General features: G+C 37.2%; 1 protein-coding gene across 5 annotated transcripts in view; it reads right to left on the bottom strand.

The window, feature by feature from the left end:
* LOC143710415 (B-cell receptor CD22-like) overlaps window positions 1–16,936 on the bottom strand; it is a 38,797-nt gene extending 21,861 nt beyond the window's left edge. For 2 of the 5 annotated variants that reach the window (XM_077201369.1, XM_077201366.1), the window contains exons 1-4: window positions 16,420–16,524; window positions 10,942–11,010; window positions 10,042–10,395; window positions 9,708–9,956 (exon numbers count right to left, since the gene is read on the bottom strand). In XM_077201369.1, coding sequence (XP_077057484.1) covers window positions 9,708–9,956; window positions 10,042–10,395; window positions 10,942–11,002 — 664 coding nt within the window. In that variant the 5' untranslated portion in view covers window positions 11,003–11,010; window positions 16,420–16,524. Of the gene's footprint in view, window positions 1–9,707; window positions 9,957–10,041; window positions 10,396–10,941; window positions 11,011–16,419 lie in introns of all 5 variants that reach the window. The other 3 variants (XM_077201370.1, XM_077201368.1, XM_077201367.1) reach the window with 3 other exon arrangements.
* Between the last annotated feature and the right edge of the window lie 6,654 nt (window positions 16,937–23,590).

Below are 23,590 nucleotides of genomic sequence, written 5' to 3' on the forward strand. Positions count from 1 at the left end.
CTAACATGTGTTAGTTAAAAAATATTTCTTTGTATAATATAAGTGAGTTTGTATTTGAAAACAACAACAACAAAGAAACAATAAAATAACAGCATGAACCACAAACTGAGCCTTCATTTTAAAGATAAATTTCCAAATATCTTTTATTTATTTGTTATAATGCTGTTGTTTTATGTATTCCGTCTTAATCGTTTTGTTAAAAGAAGTTTAATACTATGCGGGAGTTTTTTACTACTATTTTATTGTAAATTTACCGAGGCATTTCATAAACCCAATTGGAAAGCTAAACAGTTCTAAGCATGAACAGCAAGATCAATTAAGATTTTCATTTGGGTTTATGAAGTGCCTTTGTAAATATAGCAGAGGCTACACATTACATTATTTATGGGTATGTTCATGTAGCCTACTACTAATTCCATAAGCTCCTGTGGTTTTGATGCAATACATTTTATTGACGCATGCATGTTTCTCATTTTTATTTTTGATTATACAGCCAAGACTGGAGTTGTCTGGACCATTGGGCTAGACTGGGCACCATTTGGGTCCCACCCAGTATGATCCTAAATCAACAGATTGATTGAACGCATGTACGCTTGATTTGTTCCGTTTATCTCAGTCAGAAATTATGATGGGCCGACAGTAATGCCACCAAATTTAAAGAAACTGAGACCAATGAAACTGAGTTAATGTATCATATTTTCATGATATAATTATGTAATTTGCTTATGGCTGACTTGGCGCCACCTACTGGCGGTCTTGAAAATATTGTTACATGTAACTTCATATTTTTCACTGTGGCATTTAATAGTCTCTTAGTATGCAATTGAAATGTATATGTAAATGCACTTACTGTGCCACATTTGAGCTGCATAAAACTGTAAATACATATAAATTCCATGTCAGATACAGATGTCATCAGACAGCCTACAGTATGGCTACTGCAATTTGTGTTGATTAAATATTTAGAAAGTGATGACACTTACAGGTTTTAAAGAAAACAATTCTACATTTGCCCACAACATTTCTTACAAAAACATAATTTCGCTGGACAATGTCTATTACAGTATACAACATAAGGGTGCTAATAGAGTGATACAACACTCTTTAAGAAAAGTTTGTTCATCACACTGTAAAGTGATTTAGAGGAAAATAAATTAAAAAGTTCAAATTCCAAAGATTTAAATATAAACTCTGTATGCAACACATCATAGGCTACTGTACATTAGTTGGTACCGCGGGAAGTAGGGGTGCTGAGGGTGACCCCTGGCGTAGGGTCCAGGGAAAATATGCTGCCAATAAAGCACCTAAAAGCTGTCACAAAGAACCGGCAAAAGTAATGAATATAAATATGTCAAATACAGCAAAGAGACATTTTAATTGTTTATTAATAAACATATGTTTTTTGTGTGTCAGTGTCGCTTCAAAGATGAAGTTGAAGATGCTGACTCTTGATCTTCGCAGTAGTGAAGGCGCCAGGGAGAAATGCACATTTCATACGGATAACATAAGCAGAGAACAGTCTGTTTTTTTCTTTCGTTTTGAATTGTTCTGTTTAAAAGCTTTCTATAGATACATTTCTCAGGTCTGTGAGGCAAGTAAGCTACATTATACGCTGAGTTTCGGTTAATTTATGAGAGGAGCTCCTGTTCACGCGCCGGCGCCTCCGTGTCGTGATTATCTATTGTCTGCTACATATTTACTTCTTATTTATTAAATCCAGGCAATCAAACATGTGTTTACAGACGTACTGATGACGTGATGACGTACTGACGTAGTGTGTGTGTGTGCGCGTTGGGTGCGAAATTCAACATGGCAGCGCGCCGCTGCTAGATAAGACAAACAAACTTTGTATTTTTTTTTTTTTTTTTTTTTCTTCTCTTTCTTTTCCGCTACAACATCACCCGCGTTAACCCTAACTTAAAACCTGGATTTCAACTCGGAACTGGACCAACTGGAGGATTACATTGACCATCACTTCAACAGACTCTGTAACGTTGCAATGGGCCGATCAAGCAAAGCCAAAAAACCACGCACCTCGGATTCACCCTTATCAACCGATTCACCGCCGTCACCAACATCACCAGCTTCCACGCCGATCAAAACAAACTGCTGTTCCGACGTACTCTTATCAATCAACGAGCGCTTAGCTAACCTGGAATCTAGACTCTCACTAATCGAAGTACTGCACAAAGAATTTCAAAACCTCCGCCACAGCCTGGAATACAGTCAACAACAAGTCGATTCGCTCACTGAAGAAAACAAATCACTGAAAAGCTCCGTGGACACACTCACTACAAAACTCTCAACAGTAAACAGTCAACTTACCTCCGTCACCGCTGAGAACAAAGCCATGCAAGAAACCATCCTGGATATACAGTCACGCAGTATGAGAGACAATCTAATCTTCTCCGGCATCCCTGAATCATCCACCGAGGACCCCGAAAAATCTGTTAAGGACTTCCTGATCAACCAGCTCAAACTTTCACCAGAGACTGTAGAGCACATCACTTTCCATCGCGTTCACCGTTTAGGACAGAAACACATCAACTCCACCCGTTCCCGCCCCATCATCGCCAAATTTGAACACTTCAAACAAAAAGTACTGGTACAGCGACAAGGACGACAGCTCAAAGGGACTCATTACGGACTCAACGATCAATATCCACAAGAAATCATCCGCAGACGTAAGCTACTTTTCCCCATCCGTAGGACAATGATCAATCAAGGTAAAAAAGCAATCATCACAGTGGACAAATTATATATTGATGGACAATTATTTAGAGACAAAGACACTACTCCCTGGCTTTACTAATAATTGAAAATAGCAATGTAACATTTCCAATCCGTTTATGCTCAATTTATAGTCAATTCATAATCTTCATATTCTTTCATTAACCCAATTGCACCACACACGCACATTGTATTCTAAATGCACCTAAATAGCCTTGCTCACTGTTTATATGTTCTGTATTTGTTGTTTATAGGTATCCCTGTTTTATTTGTCATTTGTTGTTATAGATTTACACACACACACACACACACACACACACACACACACACACACACACACACACACACACACACACACTCAACCACATTCACATCCACACACACAGACTTATATTCACACAAGGTAACTATGAAATATACATAATAGGTTCATGCAATTGAAATTCATAACTTGGAATATTCGTGGTGTTGGTTCACAAACAAAAAAAAATAAAGTTTTAAATTACCTAAAAAATACACAAGCGGATATATGTCTAATACAGGAAACACACCTCTCTCAATATACACAGAACAGCTTAAAAACTACACATTTTAACCACTGTTTTTCCTCCCACTATAATTCAAAACAAAGAGGAGTATGCATCTTAATAAACAAAAAAATACAGTTTAACCACCATACAACCATTTCAGATCCTGAAGGCCGTTTTATCATTATTAACATTTCAATCAATAATAATCCAATTACAATTGGCAACATTTATGGGCCAAACTCTGATGATTCCTCCTTCTTTGTAAATTTCTTCTCTTCTCTTTCAAACATTTCTAACGGTCCAATAATTATAGGGGGAGACTATAACACTGTAATCAATCCATCACTTGACAGGTCAAAACACACAGGAAAATCTGGGCAATCTTCCAAAACAATAAAACAGTTCATGAGTGATTTTGGTCTTTGCGATGGTTGGAGGCTACAACACCCACTTGCCAGAGAATACACCTTTTATTCTAATGTCCACCAAACCTACTCCCGCATTGATTTCTTTCTAACCAGTAATTCAATCATACCAAATATTTTAGAAACCAAAATACATCCGATCATTATTAGCGACCACTCTGCGGTAACTCTAACATGGAACCTATCTGCAATACAAAAGCACCCCACCAGATGGCGTTTTAATACATCACTCTTGAAAGATCCAGAATTTGACAGCTACTTCAAGAGAGAGTGGACATCCTTCCTTGAAATAAATGACTCTCCAAAGTCATCAGCATCGCTACTCTGGGAAACATGGAAAGTAGTTTTACGGGGGAAAATTATTTCATATTCAGTACATAAAAAAAAAAAGGACAGAGAAAGAGAAACCCAACTGGAAGAAAGAATAAAAGAATTAGAAATTTTACATGCAAATAATCAATCAGAAAGCATCTATAAAGAAATTAGAGAAAAAAAAATATTGCTCAATGAAATAATAAACAAAAGAAACCAGTTTCTGATTCACAGGCTCCGTCAAGAAACTTTTCACCATAGCAATAAATCCGGAAAATATTTAGCCAGTCAAATTAAAAGAAATAAAGAAAGAACAGCCATAACCTCCATCAGAAACTCGGCAGGGAAGCTAACCAACTCACCAGTTGAAATAAACAAGATATTTCAAGATTACTATACAAAATTATACTCATCTGATCTTGATCCAAACCAAGAAGACATAACCCAATTCCTCGATAACACCATTCTACCAAAACTCAACATGGAACAAATAAACACACTAGAATCACCAATCACTGAAAAAGAACTTCATTCCGCATTGAAAAGCATGCAAAATAATAAAGCACCAGGTCCGGATGGCTTCCCTGCTGAGTTCTATGAACATTTTTGGTCAACTTTATACCCACTATTTAGCAGAACAATAACAGACATAAAACATAACGCAAAATTCCCTTCCCACATGAATACAGCACTTATATCACTCATCCCTAAACCTAACAAAGACCACACCTTCACATCCAACTATCGTCCTATCTCACTTATGAATGTCGACATAAAAATTATTAGCAAAGCACTAGCCCATAGAATTGAACAAATTATACCGTATATAATCCATCCTGATCAGACCGGCTTCATAAAAGGTAGACATGCATCTAATAATACCCGCAGATTATACAACTTAATGCACTACTCATCAGTACAACAGAAAGATACTCTCATTACCACATTAGACGCCGAAAAAGCTTTCGATAGGGTCAACTGGAAATTTTTATTCACCACGTTACAAAAATTCGGCTTTGGAGAGTCGTTTATTAACTGGATCAAGATTTTATACACATCACCATCGGCCACAGTAACAACGAACGGACTAACATCACAAAGCTTCACACTGCACAGGGGAACGAGGCAGGGATGTCCACTCTCTCCATCCCTATTCACCATTTTTATTGAACCTTTAGCAGCAGCTATCCGTCAAAACCCAGCAATCAAAGGTATTGAAACACCACAACAAACACATAAAATCTCACTCTATGCAGATGATATCCTACTATATATACAAGAACCCCTAACATCTACTCAAGAAATAATTAAAACAATTCAGTCCTTCTCAAAAATATCCGATTATGCAATAAACTGGAATAAATCTTCCACCCTCCCTTTACATAAAACCAAATGGGATGTGGCTCCCCAGCAATCACCAATACCTATTTGTCAAGATCACATCACTTACTTAGGCATTAAGATTTCCTCCAGACTGTCAGAGTTGGTAACACTCAACTTCACACCATTGCTAAAAAAAATAGAAGACGACTTGCTCAGATGGCTCAATCTCCCAATCTCCATAATCGGCAGGATAGCAGCAATAAAAATGACGATTTTACCGAAAATTAATTACCTATTCTCAATGATTCCAACCCACCCCACACTCACCTGGTTTAAATCACTAGACTCCATTATAACTCGCTTCTACTGGAAAAATAAAACGCCAAGGATAAAACTCACTACACTTCAAAAAAGTAAGGTTCAAGGAGGACTAGAAGCACCAAATTTCCAATATTACTCAATGGCTAACCAACTGCAATACATATACAAATGGATTCGCCCCACCCAATCTGATATTGTATGGCTAGATATAGAACAATCATTATGCAAAGAATTAAATATAGCTGACATACCATTCCTCACCAAATCAATTAAACAACACACATGTTTTAAGGCAGTAACTATAGCCACCACTCTGACAGCCTGGTGGAAATTTCACCAAATCACTAATTCTACATTAGCTCCATCTAACCTCACCCCACTGTGGAACAACCGTGACTTTATAAGCAATAAAAAAACATTGAACTTTCACACATGGGCGGAAAAGGGTATCACCCACATTAAGCATATTTTCAAAGCTAACACATTTAGACCATTTCCGGAACTGGCCCAGGAGTATGGCATCGGGAACAACGAATTTTTAAAATACCTACAACTCAAATCTTCTGTTCTGACAAAAATAAACATCAGAGACACAAATTTAGAACTTCCACCGGCAATATCAGACTTGGTCAACATTTCCTCTCCAAAGAAACTTCTCTCTAAAATATACAAAATGATCTCAAATCAACTTCAGACCATATACTTACCAACAATAAAATGGGAAAACGATCTATCAATAGCCCCTGATGCCAACTTCTGGACCCAAATCTGTAAAAACATCTATCACATGTCCAAAAATTCGAATCTTCAGTTAATACAATACAAAATACTTCACAGAACGCATTACACGGGCAATAGATTAGCTAAAATGGGATTCACATCAGAAATTTGCACACATTGCAATCAAAATTCTACAGATACATACATTCATGCAACCTGGCACTGCACTCCAATCAAACACTTTTGGGAAGAGGTCACACAGGCACTATCAACTATAGTTGGCTGCCACATCCCAATGTCGCCTTCCCTTTGCTTGCTGGGGGACCTCACAATAATAACTGATAAAACCATAAACTCTAAAATACTCCTCACAGCTCTAGCCATCGCCAAGAAAACTATCCTCATGAACTGGAAAACCAGAAATAAATTACACATTAACATCTGGAAAAATCTTATAACAGACTTCATGGCAATGGAACTCGCATCTCCCCTTCATAATAACACATCTGAAACTGATCCCTGCCGTCCAACACTTTCTGACCTCTTACAGCTATGAATCCTTTCTCTGTTTTCAACTCTGACTTCTCTCACCTTCTTACTCAACCCACGAATATTCATATTAGTTGTTTAAACTTGTTTCTGTCATCATTGTTATTGCTATCTTTACTGTTACTGTTATGATTACTAATTTCATTTTTTTTTTTTTTTTTTTTTTTTTTCTCCATTGTTGTAACTACTGTTGTTGCTGTCTTTTGCTCTTACCGTTATGATCACCACTGCCATCATCATTGTCATTTATTATTATTATTAATATTATTATTATTATTATCATCATCAATATTGCCATTGTCAATGCTGTTTTAGAATTAGATATCATTGTCATCACTAGTGCAATAACTTCCCCCTTATCTCTTCATGGGTTTTTAATGCACCACAACATAGAATGAAAAAAAAAAAAAAAAAAAAAAAAAAAAAAGAAGGATTAAGGATATATGGAAAAACCTCACAAACACCAAGGCAGGCTAGACAGGCGAGAAGTGGTTTCAACGGGACAGCATCTCTGTCCCAATTTGAGACACTCTCGCACTGTACTCCCTATTTTAATGCACCTTAGACATTGCACATAACACACATAACACAAAAAAAAAAAAATTAAAAATTAAAAAAAAAATAGGAAAAGATATGGACTGATGAGATGAGGGGGAAGGTTATATTATATTATCTTATATTATATTATCTTATTATGTCGTATTTTATGCAGGATTGACAATGGCAATTATTACATAGGAGGAAGGATGGAAGTAAAAAATCTACCAACACAATATTGGCAATATGGTGGTAGTGGGAAGTGGGATGGTGATGGTAATAACAATGGTAATACATAATAAACGGTTACTTTGTTTACGCATACACACACATACACATAACCACACTCACACCCGCACACATACACACTTAAACACTTAAATCACTCTTGTCACTGCTGGAAGTATGGATTTACAAGATTGCTCACTACTGCACTATGTTGGTTTGTTTGTATGTATGCCTGATTGTTAAATAAAAAAAAAAAAAAATAAAAAAAAAAAAAAAAAAAAAAAAAAATTTATTAAATCCAGGCAATTGGTTGATGAAACATTGATTTAAGATACAATTAATACAAAACGAAATTCACTTTAAAGAAAGGCTTTGTGCTTTCTGTTCGAGGTCTCTGAAGTTTTAAAGTCTTTTAGTGCCGCTTTCAGAGCGGTCACGTCCATAACATTGTTTTTTCCTCATAAATGCGAACACAAAGCATTTAATAATATGAATATTTTTTGTTCTGTGGAGAACCGACTCTTCTTCATCCGCTGGGTATTACTTTTTGTTTGCGCAAATTGTAAATCACAGAATTACTACAAAATATTTTGCCACCTAAAAGTTAAAGATTTTTTGTGTCACGTTTTGTGGCATGTGTATTTCCCTCATATTAAATATACAACGCATGTGTAGAATGATATTTTTCTAATGTCTGAACTCCTTTGTTAAGGAGTAATAAACAAATTTTTTTTGTTTTATTTGCACTATACAAAGAGTGTAGGCCTATTTGTTATTTCTTTTTGGTATAGTGCTTAACAAGCATAATTTAATTGTGCCCAATTGTGGCCTATTGAGGGGCAATAAATATCAAAAGTTCCAAAACATATATTGTGTAATTTGTATCGATCCACTATAAACACAATATCTACATGGCATTTGATTGGAGGCTGTCTCACTTTGTCCCAGGGCAACATTAAAATAGTTTAGATTGTGTACATTGTTTCTGTTAATAATATATTGTACTAAGTGTCCATTTCATTATAATATTCAGGTTTATCATTAATAATTGAACATAAAAAAATGTATTTTAAGTTCCGTTAAAGAGGGGTGGAGGTGGGGTCACATTTGATTTAAAAAAGTTACTAGTTACTTTTATCATTTGTAACTGAGTAACTAATTTAGTTACTTTTTGGAAGTAGTAACTAGTAACTGTAAGTAATTACGTTTTTAAAGTAACTTGCCCAACACTGATCATAACAAATAAATAAAAGATATTTGGAAATTTCTCTTTAAAATGAACACTCAGTTTGTGGGTTCACACTGTTATTTGATTGTTTCTTTGTTGTTGTTGTTGTTGTTGTTTTTAAATACAAACTCACTTATAGGTTATTAAACAAAGAAATATGTTTTAACTAACACATGTTAGGCTATCTTGATCTTTTTCCTCCGCTATCGTCCTGTCAATCATCTCGCTGTCTCACTTTCGCGGCTATGAGTAGTTACATTTTAATTTACCATCATCGGTAGGCTACCCACCACCATCAGCAGTTTTGCATTACAGTATTTGCAATGACCACTCCTTGTCCAAAACTTGGGGGAATTGCTGATGATGTCACAGGCTCAGATTTGGTTGACCAATCGGCTTAAAGGGGCGTCTTATGACCGCCCACATGTGCAAAACGGATTTTGAAGTAATTTATCCGATTTTTACCTTTTAATGTAGATCTTCAAACGGAGAAATGAAAAAAGGGATTTCAAAAAAACAAAATCGGACCGTTATTTGTATTTGGTTTAGTCGTTTTTCGTTTTTGGATTTAGAAACCAAAAAGGGAGAACGGCTCTTTTTTTATCGTTTCTTTGTTTTTGGTTTGAAACGACAAATGGAAAAAAAGGTACACGGACCGAAAAATTACGCAAGATTTCTTTATTTCTGTTCATAGGAAAAATCAAATAAGTGATAAAAGAGCGGTTTCTTAATTTTTACGTTTAGAAGTCAAAAACGAAAAAACAAATTATCCGAAGGTACACAGACCCACTGAGGCGTACTCACACATGACATTGAGTTGAACAGCAGGAGAGATGCGAGTGTGTCCGTCTACAGCACATTTATATCTGCCTGAATCCTCTCTTCTGACTGGATTGATGAAGAGTTTGTTACTGAATTTAATCTCAGTTAATATCTTCTGTGAGTTTCTGTACCAGATGAATGTTGCTCCGTCAGTCAGAGTGCAGCTGCTTTTACATGTCAGACTGACTGAATCTCCCTCTGTAACTCTCTCAGGAGACTCCACCTGAAGATCTGAACACAACACACACATTATATCTCTGCTGTCATACACTGATTATTATTCAACATAATGCACAGAAGAAGAGATAAACCTCACCAAAGTCACCTGTGACAGTAAGAGACACTCCAGGAACACCAGTATATTCCATATCTTTATCAGTGATGAATCTGAAATAGTACATGTGTTCATCATTCAGTGTCACATGACTCAGTCTGATGGTGCAGTTCTGCTGTTTATCTCCCAGATACTGAAGCCTCGTACTGTATTCAGTGTCATTAGACAGATCTAGATAATCTTCATGATCTATTACTAGTGTTTTGGTCCAGAACACTTTCTCGATCTGATATCCAGTAGGGTATCTATACGTGCATCTCATTATCACTGTTGAGTCATTTAGTGCACAGATGTGTGAAGGACTGTAACTCACACCCCAATCAGCGCTAGAAACCCCTGAAACACAGAGATAATAATAATGAATATGTTGTTGTATCAGTTACCCTGAGCTTGTGGAGAAGGCAGCACACCTCTTGAACATTGAAAGAGTCTGTGATGGGGAAAAAATATGGCTCAATTCGGGGGACAGAGATTTACGATATAAACACAATCACATTACTAACAATATACATACTTGCTTACTGTACAGGTGTTTGGCACAACAGACTTTACAAAGAACACAAAAGTGAAAGAAGTGAAATGAAGTCAGAACAGAAATGCTCCAATAGGGGTCAGTGCTGAATCTACAGTTCAATCGTAACCACTATATCAAATCAGGATAACTTCACCACTACAAACCACTGAAACAGATTTCCTAATAAAGACATTAGCAGCCGCTTCTACTGAATAAAATAAAAAGATGAGCAGAGGGTGATGAAGAAGAGCAGAAATGAGATTTGACTGGACAGATGCTGGAAAAATAATAAAACACTTTGAAAATGATACAAGTAACATCACTTTGATCATTTTGAGCAAAGTGTTGCTGTAACATCAGTCACTCACATTGAATCATGAGCAGAAAGATCAGAGGAAGAGGAGGAGCCGTTCTAACTGACATCGCCATAGCAACACCTGCAACAACCAATAAACAATCAGTTACAGTACCTGCAATGAATATACAGGTGAAACTCGAAAAAATTTAATATCCTGCAAAAGTTATAATTTATAATTTCACCTGTAATGTAAACATCTATCTCTATATATTAACACATTTATGGTTATACATTTTTTTTATATAATTCTGATCCTAGTTTCCACTTTTAACTTACAAGTGTGTAGGGCTTTTTTAACAGAGCGTAACAAGATTAAAGGTGAGGTAATCGTTATTTGAAAAATGCTGTTTGGAAGTAAGTCGGACCGACAAATGAACAACAACAACAAATGTATGTAGCACCACAACCACAAGATCCTTTTTAACGGGTTTATTAAAGGCTCACAAAGTATAATAAGGTTTTACTTAAATATGGTTCAACTTAGGAGGGAAACAAAGACTTTGTAAAGAGACAATGCCAAAATAACAAACAAAATTTAGTCTAATTAGGAGTTAAATTCTTACTAAGCCTCTCAAAGAAAAGAAAAATGAACAAAAGAAGTTTACGCTCACTCTCTACACAACAAAATCCCCAGAGTTAAATGAACTCTGCTCAGAGAATAGTTGGTCCTACTCTAACTCTGATTCAGAGTTACTTTAACTTTCTTTAAAGTTGAGATAATTAATGTCTGTGGGTTTCATAGGAAAATATGTAACCAGCAATTAGTAACTAGATTGAATTTTTTTTTTTTCAGATGTCTACAGAGGTTCTTTTAGAGCTTTAAAAGAGGTTTAGATGTTGATGTTTAATTGAGTTGTTTGGGCACCTTTATGGTGATCGGTGTTTGCTGATATACTTTTCTACATCATAAACTAGACTTATTCACTAAGATTTTTCCTGAGCTCAAGCAGTTATTTGTTATTATTAGCAACAACAATATTTTCTTTCAACATATCGAAAATTGTGATATTTTATTTGTAAAAAGATTCGTAGAAATTTTCCTTAAAACACTCATGGCTCCAAGCATGCATTGCAGCATGAAGCATGTCACCATTATTGAGATTCATTTGCTGATTCTTGATCTCTGTGGGTTTCATCAAATTTCCAAATCAAATTTCTGAACGTCTGATCTATGGTGAGAAAGTATTGTTAAAGAATATAGTATATTAACATCAAATAAACATAAAATAATAAAACACATCCTGGAGAAAAGATCTCAAATATAAAACACCGGACATTGTCTTATCCAAACTTTTCTCTTTGTTTATACATCCACCCTTCCTCTCCTTCCTCCTGATTCAAGTCACTAAAAGTTCACTGATAAGGTCTATATACCACATATACTCCACATACAAAAAACATTTCTGTCAACTGAATCAACTGAAGATGAAATGCATTAAATCTCTGAAGATCTCAGCAGAGGATTAAACAACTCCACAAACAGCATTACCAGCTTCACTTATTACTAATAATTCTCAACAAAAACAAAAACTTCTGATGAGAGCTTGAAAGATTTATTGTATTTTATTTGCAGTTGATTTCAGGATGTGTGGCTTTAAGTCAGTTGTAATTGTTATTTAATTTTCTGAGAGTGCAAACATTATGTTGAACCACGTTATAACATTGACTTAATGCCATTACCATAGATTTATGAATTTGACTTATAGCTGCTTTGAAACAGTCCATATTGTTAAAATCGCTATATAAGGTGACTTGACATGAATGAAATAGTAAAAATAATAATTCAACATTAATTGCGGAGTAAATTAAAAATCCCCAGTGTTGAATTAAAGGAACACGGCAACTTTTTTGGACTTTAGCTTATTCACCGTATCCCCCAGAGTTAGATAAGTCCATACATACCCTTTCCATCTCCGTGTGTGCTGTAACACTGTTTGACGCACCCACCGCTAGCCTAGCTTAGCACAAGACTGGATGTGAATGGCTACAGCTAACATACTAATCCCAAAAAGTGACAAAATAACACAAACATTTTTCTATTTACATGTTGTGATTTGTATAGTCACAGAGTGTACAAATAACAAGGTCATATGAGACACAGCCATCTTTTAACCGTATATTATATTCTCAGAAGGCAAAGCACTGCTACTTGGGCGGAGTGATAACCGCAGGACCTTATTTACAATTCACAATGTATTTATTCACAATATTTGGAGAAAATATTCTACAAGTGTGCAACTCTCATTGGATGAATTCACATATTGATTTGCGGATGAGCAAAATTTCTCTGTGACTTCACATGTTTTGATGCAGGTTTGTAAATGCGTTTTGCACCATTCACTGCAGCAACTGTAGCAAAAAATGTGAGCGTACAAGTTTCTTAATTTGTGATTTGTAGAATAGGATTTGTTCACCTGCAATGAAGAATTTGAGAAGGTGTAACTGTTGTGTTGTGGAAGATAAAGAAAAGTCTACAAATTTGCAACTAGGGCTGGGCGATATATCGCACGATATTGTTATGCGCATCTCGTCAGTAAAGCCGGTTCCTTGATTAGTAGTAAATCGCCTTCACCTGCTTTCAGATGGAGCGGCATTTACTACAAAGAGCCGTAGTTAACTGACAAGCTGAGCCATATCGCATCAATATCGCGGACATATCGCCAGCAATAATTAATGCGATATGGCTCAGCTTGTCAGTAAACTACGGCTCTTTGTACACAGCAAAAACTCCATCGTTAAATTAACACGCCTGTGAGTGTATATGAGTCCACACTCAAGAGTGTTAAAGTTAATGAGATAATTAAGTGATTAATTTAGTGATGATTGAGCATTATTGAAGACACCTAAAGAATCACTGAAGGAGAAAATCTCAAATTGTACGCCACCGTTATGGCGATCACTGTTTACTTTAGTAGGGCTCTTGACCCTTATATTATTAACTTTAGATTTTATTTGGCTGATGTATATGAGTTATAACTGTCAGGTGAACAAAGAAAAAAAGTGATCTGATGGTGTTGGTTAGATTATGACAATCATCATTTGAACTTTATGTTTTTGATTTATGTTGTTTGTTACAACATAACTGTGATTCTGCACAAATATCTGGAATTTTAGCTATAATATAAAGGATTTCTTAAAAGTTGTTTTCTAAAAAAAATCATTGTTTTAGGCACTCACAGACTTCAGGATTCAGTCTATGCATCTCAACAGTGGTGACGAGCAGAATATTCAATTAGGAAAAGTAAATTACATAGAAAATTCAGATCATAATTTATTCATATCGCAATGCATGATGGGAGCCATTAATGAGTTGTGATTGGTGGCAGCCACTGCAACATGCTTTATTATTGTCACCATTGTTGAGATTCACAGGCTGATTATTGATGTCTGTGTTTCTAAAGAAATCCATTTAAAAGTGTTTTGATCAGAACAATGTTTATTAAATATTTTGAATTATAAGAAACATACCTATACTCATATATGCTCTGAAATCACAAAGTTGTTTTACAATAAGTTAAACCAAACTATCTCAATAAGATTCATTTTCAGATCACAGCATGATTATGCCAGAATATAACCAACATTATCAGATCACACTTTTCTTTGTTCATTTGACTGTTATAAATAAATAACAGTAGACAAACAAATTTAAAGTGAATGTATAAAGATTAAGAGCCCAACTAAAGCAAACACTTATCGCCATAACGGTTGCCATTTGTGATTTTCTCCTTCAGTGATTCTGTTTGTTAACATCAGGTGTCTTCAATAATGCCCAAACATCACTAAATTAACCACTTAATTATCTCATTAACTTTAACACTCTTGAATGTTAATTTAACACTGGAGTTTGTGCTGTGTAGTAAATGCCGCTCCATCTGAAAGCAGGTGAAGGCGATTTACTACTAATCAAGGAACCGGCTTTACTGACGAGATGCGCATAACAATATCGTGCGATATATCGCCCAGCCCTAATTTCCAGTAGTAACAATGCTAATTCTTGATATCCACAATTAATTTTTTACTAGTTAAAATTATAATTCTTGATATAAGCAACTGAATTTCAACTAGTAAAAACTATAATTCTTGATATCTGTAATTGTAATTGTAAAAGTCACCATAGGCTGCCATTCAAAATCAATTGTTGATATCAATAATTGATTTCTTACTAATTGAAATTCCAATTTCACATATCAGAAATACAATTCTTACTAGTAAATTTTATATTTTTTATTTTTGATATCAATAATTCAATTGTCACTTGTTGAAATGTCTATTCTCGATATCAACAATTGAATTGCTACTAGTAACAATGTTCATTTTTGATATCAATAATTCCATTTTCACTAGTGACAATGTTAATATATCATGAATGTAATTGTTACTAGTAAGAAAGCCATTTTAGATATCTGAAATTATATTGATATCAGAAATACATTTTCAGATATCAAAAATTAACATTTTTACTAGTAGCAATCAAATTGTTGATATCAAAAATAGACATTTCAACTAGTGACAATTGAATTATTGATATCAGGAGTTCACATTTTTACTTGTAACAATGTAATTATTGATATCAAAAATTATATTTCTACTAGTAAGAAATCAATTCTTGATATCAACAAGTTGATATCATGGCAGCCTATATGGTGACATTTCACTAGTGAAAATACAATTACAGATATCAAGAATTCAATTGTTGATATCAAGAATTCTATTGTTGATATCAAAAATTATATTGTTGATATCAATAATTAAATTGTTGATATCAAAAATGTAATTGTTGATATCAAAAATGTAATTGTTGATATCAAAAATTAATATCCTGGAAATTAATAAAAGTTAAAATGGCTTGCCATATGACAGAGCATGAGGGAGAAATTAGTATAGAATTTGCCACGCTACATTCACATTACATTTGCCTCCTCTGTCATTAAGCTTTTTTTATAAAAATAAAAAACGTGTAACGGTTAAAAATCATGTGATGATGGCGGATGATTCGCTGTGCAAAAGATAGATGAATGATAAATGTCTTATCTTGTAAAATGCACACTCAGCACCGCCGCTCCCTATTCACTGAGTTGCTTACGTGCAAACTCACTGCATTAACCCTATAACTGTCGGTGCAAAATAAAACAGCAATTTCACAACAATTATAAAGAGTCTGTGCGCTACAGTACTTTGATTATGGTTGCACATGAACTTATTGTTCGCACTTAATACGACTAATAGAAAATTGTTATTTATTTCTGTAATTTATACTGTTTTTATTGCTATGTTCAATTTTTGGAAAGTTCAATTTCACAGTCTCAATCAGAAGTTCTGGAAGCTCATTAATGTACAGTGAGATCTATAGAGACTCATGTGAAGTCATTCAGAAGAAAAGCAAGAACAACAACAGAAAATCAATAAAATAATCAAATTTTCCAGTGCTTTACAAAAGTAATGAGATTAATTTAAGAAAAAACAGTGAAACATGAAATAGTTTTACCGTCTTTAAGTGAGTCTCACGTCTACCAGATGTGAAAGGATGAAAATAGAAACCAAACGGAGAAAGCAAGTCTTCACCTTTTTCTGCTTCCAAACAACAGACTTCAGATCAGCATGAGTAAGAACACAACCCAAGAAAAGCAGAGGCGTCGACCTGAAAAATCTGGAACATTTACATAGTAGTGGTGAGAACAATTCAACACCATAAACTCCCAAACGGAATTCAGTGACATTATCAGTCGCTTCCACAGATATGTGAAGATTACCGGAGAGTGATACAAATTTGCTGCATAAATAAGATATATGTCTGTAGCTCCTAAAATATAAACAGTTTATCAAGTGAATCACAATTGCAACAAAAATGTAAGGAAACAACACAAAATGCTGCCTGAACCATTAGTAATTGCTATTTCAATGATATTTGACCACTGAAGGATTTTCCCTGGTTTCCATTCCTAATTATCCATGTTTGTGTTTCTTCACGGGAAAAGATAAGAAATATTATACTCTCGATGTGTGTGTGTGTGTGTGTGTGTGTGTGTGTCAATGGAACAGTGTGTTAAATGAACACAGATGCAGACCATAAAGCATTTGATCATCAGGGATGAGGCTGCAGATAAAAAACAAGGAAATTATGCAAGTATTGAAAATGAAGGATGGAGGAATCAAAGGAAAGCTTATTTCTATATCAGAAAGTTCTTGATCACCCAAGCGTCACTTAAAAGCAACATCAGCTACGCTCAAGAAATCGATACTCTATACTCTACTAACGTAACCTCGGTTCTCTCCAGGGAGGGAACGAGTATTGCGTAAGTTTAAGTTACGCTACGGGAAAGATTCATCTTCTCGAGATACTGAAGCCAAAAAATTATCCTTAATTTTGTATTCATTGTCAACGCAGTGCAGCAGCTAGCAGACCTAGAGCAGGCCATCTCGTGTGCTCATTGGCTGCCCTGCGGGCAACTGCTGCAGCCTACCAGTGAGCCCGGCGTGACGTCACGCCCAATGAAGGGCGCCCGCGCCTTCATTGCGTCACAGCCCACCAGAATGGGCGTGGCTTAGCATATAAAGTAGGGGCTGTAGGCTGACTTCCCTGGTTTTTCTTTGACTGAAGCGAAGTCGCTCGTGGTGCGAGCACGGCCGGTTACGCAATACTCGTTCCCTCTCTAGAGAGAACCGAGGTTACGTTAGTAACCGAGTATTGTTCTCTTACGAGAGGTTCTCTCGTATTGCGTAAGTTTAGCTTACGCAACGGGAACACTTTGTCAACGCCGTGCGCGCCAAGGGTCCACCATGAGAACCCGAACTTTCAGGGGAACCCCATAAGTAGAAAAATAGGTGGCCAGCCACGCGGGCCATCACTTGAACATAAGCACACATAGGGAATACAGAGCGGCGCGCCGGTCTGTATAGGCACATGGCACATACCCTACTAGTGCAGCTCAATCAGGAGAGCTGAGTCACGTGAGAGTGATCTGAGCAGGGCGATCTGGGCAGAATACACCTCTCCTTCACACTGACAAAAGTTTAGCCTGCAAGGCAGGAACTTCTAGGTTATAAAACCTGACAAGGTAGACGGGGAGCTCCAGCCCGCCACTACACATACGTCATGGATAGAAATCCCACTGGACCATGCCCACGACGAGGCCACGAGGCCCAGAGGGCATTGCAGACCTTTTGATGCGTAAGCAGCTGCTATAGCGTCCACTATCCATCTGGACAGGCTCTGTTTCGAGGAGGCGAGACCCTTGGTGCGCCCACCAAAAGAAACAAAAAGCTGTTCTGAATGCCTGAAGAAGGCGGAGCGCGTAATGTAAATTCTCAGCGCCCTGACAGGGCAGAGGAGATTCACATCACTCTCGCTGTCAGACGCTGGCAGAGCTGACAGCGAAATAACTTGCGCTCTGAATGGAGTGCCCATCACTTTAGGAACATAGCCATATCTAGGTCTGAGGATGACTTTAGAGTCATTCGGCCCGAACTCAAGACACGACGTGCTGACAGACAGCGCATGCAGGTCCCCCACACGTTTTACTGACGACAGTGCAGTCAGAAAGACGGTTTTCAGTGATAGATATTTCAACCCCACGGAGTCTAGTGGTTCGAATGGAAAGGCTTTCAGGGCCTCGAGGACCAATGAAAGATCCCACATAGGAAACGACGGGGGGCGCGGCGGGTTCATCCTTCTAGCTCCTCTAAGGAAGCGGATGACCAACTCATGTCTTCCCAGTGACTGGCCGTGCGTCGATTCTGCGAACGCTGCCACGGCCGCTACATATACTTTGAGCGTGGATGGGGACCTCCCCTTAGCCAACAGCTCTTGTAGGAAGGTGAGCAGATGCGCCACCCTTAATGTCCGCGGGTCCAGACCTCTGTCGGTGCACCATCCAGAGAACACCGACCATTTAGACGCGTAGAGCCTTCTCGTGGAAGGAGCTCTAGACTGCGTGATCGTGTTCATCACTCCTTCTGGCAGGGCAACGAGTACCTGTTGATCAACCATGCGTGCAGAGACCAGCGCTCTGGATGGGAATGCCAGATCGCGCCGCGAGCCTGAGAGAGGAGATCTGCCCTCACCGGAATCGGCCACGGAGCTGTATGTGACAGCCGTGCGAGTTCCGGGAACCAAATCTGATTCTCCCAACGCGGGACTATGAGGAGCACTGAGTGGCGCGTTTCCCTGATTCTCTTGATCACCTGTGGTAACAGAGAGACCGGAGGGAAAGCATATAGCGGGAGGCTGGGCCAAACCTGGGCCCGCGCGTCCTCGTCCTTCGAGAAGAACGTCGGGCATTGAGCGTTGTCTTTTGACGCAAATAGGTCGACTTCCGCTCTGCCGAATAGGCGCCACAGCTTCTGGACCGTTTGGGGGTGCAGGGACCATTCGCCTGGGGGAACATTGTCCCTGGACAGTTTGTCTGGGCCGTCGTTCAAATGGTCAGGCACATGCGCCGCCCTCAGCGAGCGCAGGTGCATCTGAGACCAAATAAGGAGGCGTTCCTTCAGATTGCAGAGATTTCTGGATCTGACACCGCCCTGACGGTTTACATAGGATACCACAGGCGTGTTGTCCGAGCGGACAAGAACATTTTGGTCCTGTATGAACGGGAGGAAGCGCTTCAGCGCGTTCTCGACCGCTATCATCTCCAGACAGTTTTTGTGAAAACACTTCTCTTGGTCTGACCACTGGCCGAAGACCGGTCTGCCCTCGAACAGCGCGCCCCAACCCGAGTTGGACGCGTCTGTCGAAATAACTTTCCGATAAGAGATGGTTCCCATCATTACTCCCTGCTGGTACCAGTCGGCTACTAATCAGGGCTGCAGAGCCGCTATGCAGGTCTGAGTCACTCTGATTTTCTGGCAGCCAGAAACCCAGGCTCGGCGGGACGCGCGAGCGTTCAACCAGCGTAGGGGTGGGCGCATGCGCAGTAAGCCCAGCTGAAGCACAGCTGCAGCTGATGCCATACAGCCCAACATCCTTTGAAATGTTTTCAAAGGGAGAAAGCTGCCCTTCTGGAAAGATGCGGCTAGGTGGCGAACACGGCGCGCGCGCTGTGTCGATAAACGAGCCGTCATGGTCACCGAGTCACGTTCTATTCCTAAAAAGGAAATTGACTGGCTGGGCAGTAATGAGCTCTTGGTCCAGTTGACCGTGAGACCCAAGCTTTCCAGGTGACTGAGAAGCACTGTTCTTTGAGACAGCAGTTCTGTCTCTGACTGTGCCAATATCAGCCAATCGTCCAGATAGTTCATTATTCGCAGCCCCTAACTTCTCACAAACGCTAATTCTTGGTATCTGTGTTTGACTAGTTTCTGCTGCAGCTCAAATCTTTCTGAACTTATTTTTTTTAAAGAAGTCATTCTGCACTTTTAGATAGCTTGATGTAGTTTCACCAGACCGTTATAACTAACAGCATATAAATAAAAAAATGTACAACATCCATATTCTCAAAAACTTGATCAGATCAGTACTTGCTGATTATGACATCATCAATAACCATCTGATCTGCATATTCTCTCGCCATAACAGATGTATTTGATTAAAATACAGTTACAGCGGCCAGAGAAAAACTAAAAGAAGATTAAAAGGGTCAAGAGCCCAAATAAAGGAGCCATTAACCTCCTAAGACCTGGTTGTCCACATACGTGGACATAACATTATTGGTTGTGTGCAGCATAATACTTAATTCTGTGCAGAGGTGGAAAGTCCAGGGGTCAGAAAGTAAAAGTCCTGCCATATTTTTATTCCACCCACAGCAAAAACTCCAGTGTTAAATGAACTTCACTGGGAGTTTATTTGGATCCAGACTCAAGAGTGTTAAAGTTAATGAGATAATTAAGTGAATAATTGAGTGATGATTGAGATATTATTGATGACATCAGATGTTAACTAGCAGAATCACTGAAGGAGAAAATCTATATTTCAGTCACCCTTATGGTGATCAGTGTTTGCTTTAGTTGGACAGGTGACCTTTAAATGTTTAACTAAAGATTATGTGTGGTTGTTTAACAGCTGGATGAACAAAGAGATCAGACCAGATGTTGTAGATCATGTTTAGACATAATCATCATTTGACCTGAATCACTGAACTCATTTAAAGCCTACTCTCTGACTTAAATGTATAATGATCATAACAGCATCACAGTGATTCTATAACATTAGATCCATATTTTGCAAAATAAACCAAATGATATCTTAAACGTTGTTCTGATAAATAAATAAAAATCTTTCTTTTAGGCACACACAGACATCAAGATTCAGTGTATGAATCTCAACAATGGTGACAAACAGAATATTCAATTAGGAAAAGGAAATGACTAAGACAATTCAGATCATAATTTATTCATACTGCAATGCATGATGGGAGCCATGAATGAGTTTTGATTGGTGGCACCCAGAATGCACTGCAACATGCTATATAATTGTCACCATTGTTGAGAATCACTGGCTGATTCTTGATGTCTGTGTGTTCCCATAAAGTAATGGGAATAGAACAGCTTTTAAGAAATCTTTTGGATAATATTTAAATTTCTGAAAATATTATACTGTGTAATTTAAAGGTTAAACTCTACAAATGAGTTTTGTGTCAAATGATGATTATGTCAAACCATAATCAACCTCAGCGCATCAGCTTTCCTTGTTGTTCGTCTGACTGTTATAACTCATGTACAGCAGCCAAACAACATCTAAAATTAATGATATAAGGGTCAAGAGCCCAACTAAAGCACACACTAATTGCCATAATGGTGACTTAAAAATGTGACGTTCTCCTTCAGTGATTCTGCTTGTTATCATCAGGTGTCTCCAATAATGCTCAATCATCACTCAATTATTCACTTAATTATCTCATTCACTTTAACAGTCTTGAGTCTGGATCCAAATAAACTCCCAGTAAAGTTCATTTAACACTGGAGTTTTTGCTGTGGGTGGAATAAAAATGTGGCTGGACTTTTACTTTCTGACCCCTGGACTTTCCACCTCTGACCAAAACTCGGGTCTTAGGAGGTTAATCACAATTCTGGTGACTTCAAATAAAACATTCAATGAAACATCAAACCTCTGTTAATTCTCAATAAGAGCTTGTCTATGTAGATTCATGATGTCTAAAACATCAAAATGTTCTTTCTTTCTTTCTTTATTATTTATCTCAAACAATCAACATAGATACTCAATAAACAAAACAATAGTTAAAAACACAAAATAAAACATAACCACCATAAAAAATAAAATAAAATAAAATAAAAAATTAGTTTGAGAAGGAGGAGGCAGAAGCAATTAGCTTATTTAAACCTACCCCTATTTAACACAAAAAAAAAATATTACAAAGCAAATAAATACACAGTTACAGCATACATTTTTCTCAGATCTTACATAACTCACAACAATACCTTAACCACCATACTTTCACATTAGGGCTGGGCGATTAGGGCTGGGCGATATATCGCACGATATTGTTATGCGCATCTGGTCAGTAAAGCCGGTTCCTTGATTAGTAGTAAATCACCTTCACCTGCTTTCAGATGGAGCGGCATTTACTACAAAGAGCCGTAGTTAACTGACAAGCTGAGCCTTATCGAATCAATGTCGCGGACGTATCGCCAGCGATAATTAATGTGATATGGCTCAGCTTGTCAGTTAACTACGGCTCTTTGTACACAGCAAAAACTCCAATGTTAAATTAACACTCCTGGGAGTATATATGAGTCCACTCAAGAGTGTTGAAGTTAATGAGATAATTAAGTGAATAATTGAGTGATGATTGAGCATTATTGAAGACACCTAAAGCAGAATCACTGAAGGAGAAAAACTCAAATTGTAAGCCACCGTTATGGCGATCATTGGTTGCTTTAGTTGGGCTCTTGACCCTTATATTATTAACTTTAGATTTTATTTGGCTGATGTATCTGAGTTATAACTGCCAAATGAACAAAGAAAAAAGTGGTCTAATGGTGTTGGTTATATTATGACAAACATCATTTGAACTTTATGATTTTGATTTATGTTGTTGGTTATAGCGTAAATGTGATTTTGAATAAATATCCAGAATTTTAGCTATAATAAAAAGGATTTCTTAAAGTTGTTTCTAAAAAAAAAAATTTCTTTTAGGCACTCACAGACTTCAAGATTCAGTCTATGCATCTCAACAATGGTGACGAGCAGAATATTCAATTAGGAATAGTAAATTACATAGAAATTTCAGATCATAATTTATTCATATCGCAATGCATGATGGGAGCCATTAATGAGTTGTGATTGGTGGCAGCCACTGCAACATGCTTTATTATTGTCACCATTGTTGAGATTCACAGGCTGATTATTGATGTCTGTTTCTAAATAAATTTATTTGAAAGTGTTTTGATCAGAACAATGTTTGTTAAATATTTTTGATTATAAGAAACATACCTAAATTCATATATGCTGTAGAATCAAAAAGTTTTTGTCAACAAGTTATACCAAACTATGGCAATAAGATTCATTTTCAGATCACAGCATGATTTTGCCAGAACACAACCAAACTATCAGATCACACTTTTTTTTTGTTCATTTGACTGTTATAAATAAATAACACCAGACAAACAAATTTAAAGCGAATGTATAAAGGTTAAGAGCCCAACTAAAGCAAACACTTATCGCCATAACGGTGGCTTACAATTTGAGATTTTCTCCTTCA

The sequence above is a fragment of the Siphateles boraxobius genome, unplaced genomic scaffold, assembly GCF_051911475.1.
Source record: "Siphateles boraxobius isolate OS27281-9 unplaced genomic scaffold, OSU_SipBor_1 47, whole genome shotgun sequence".
Taxonomy (NCBI): Eukaryota; Metazoa; Chordata; class Actinopteri; order Cypriniformes; family Leuciscidae; genus Siphateles; species Siphateles boraxobius.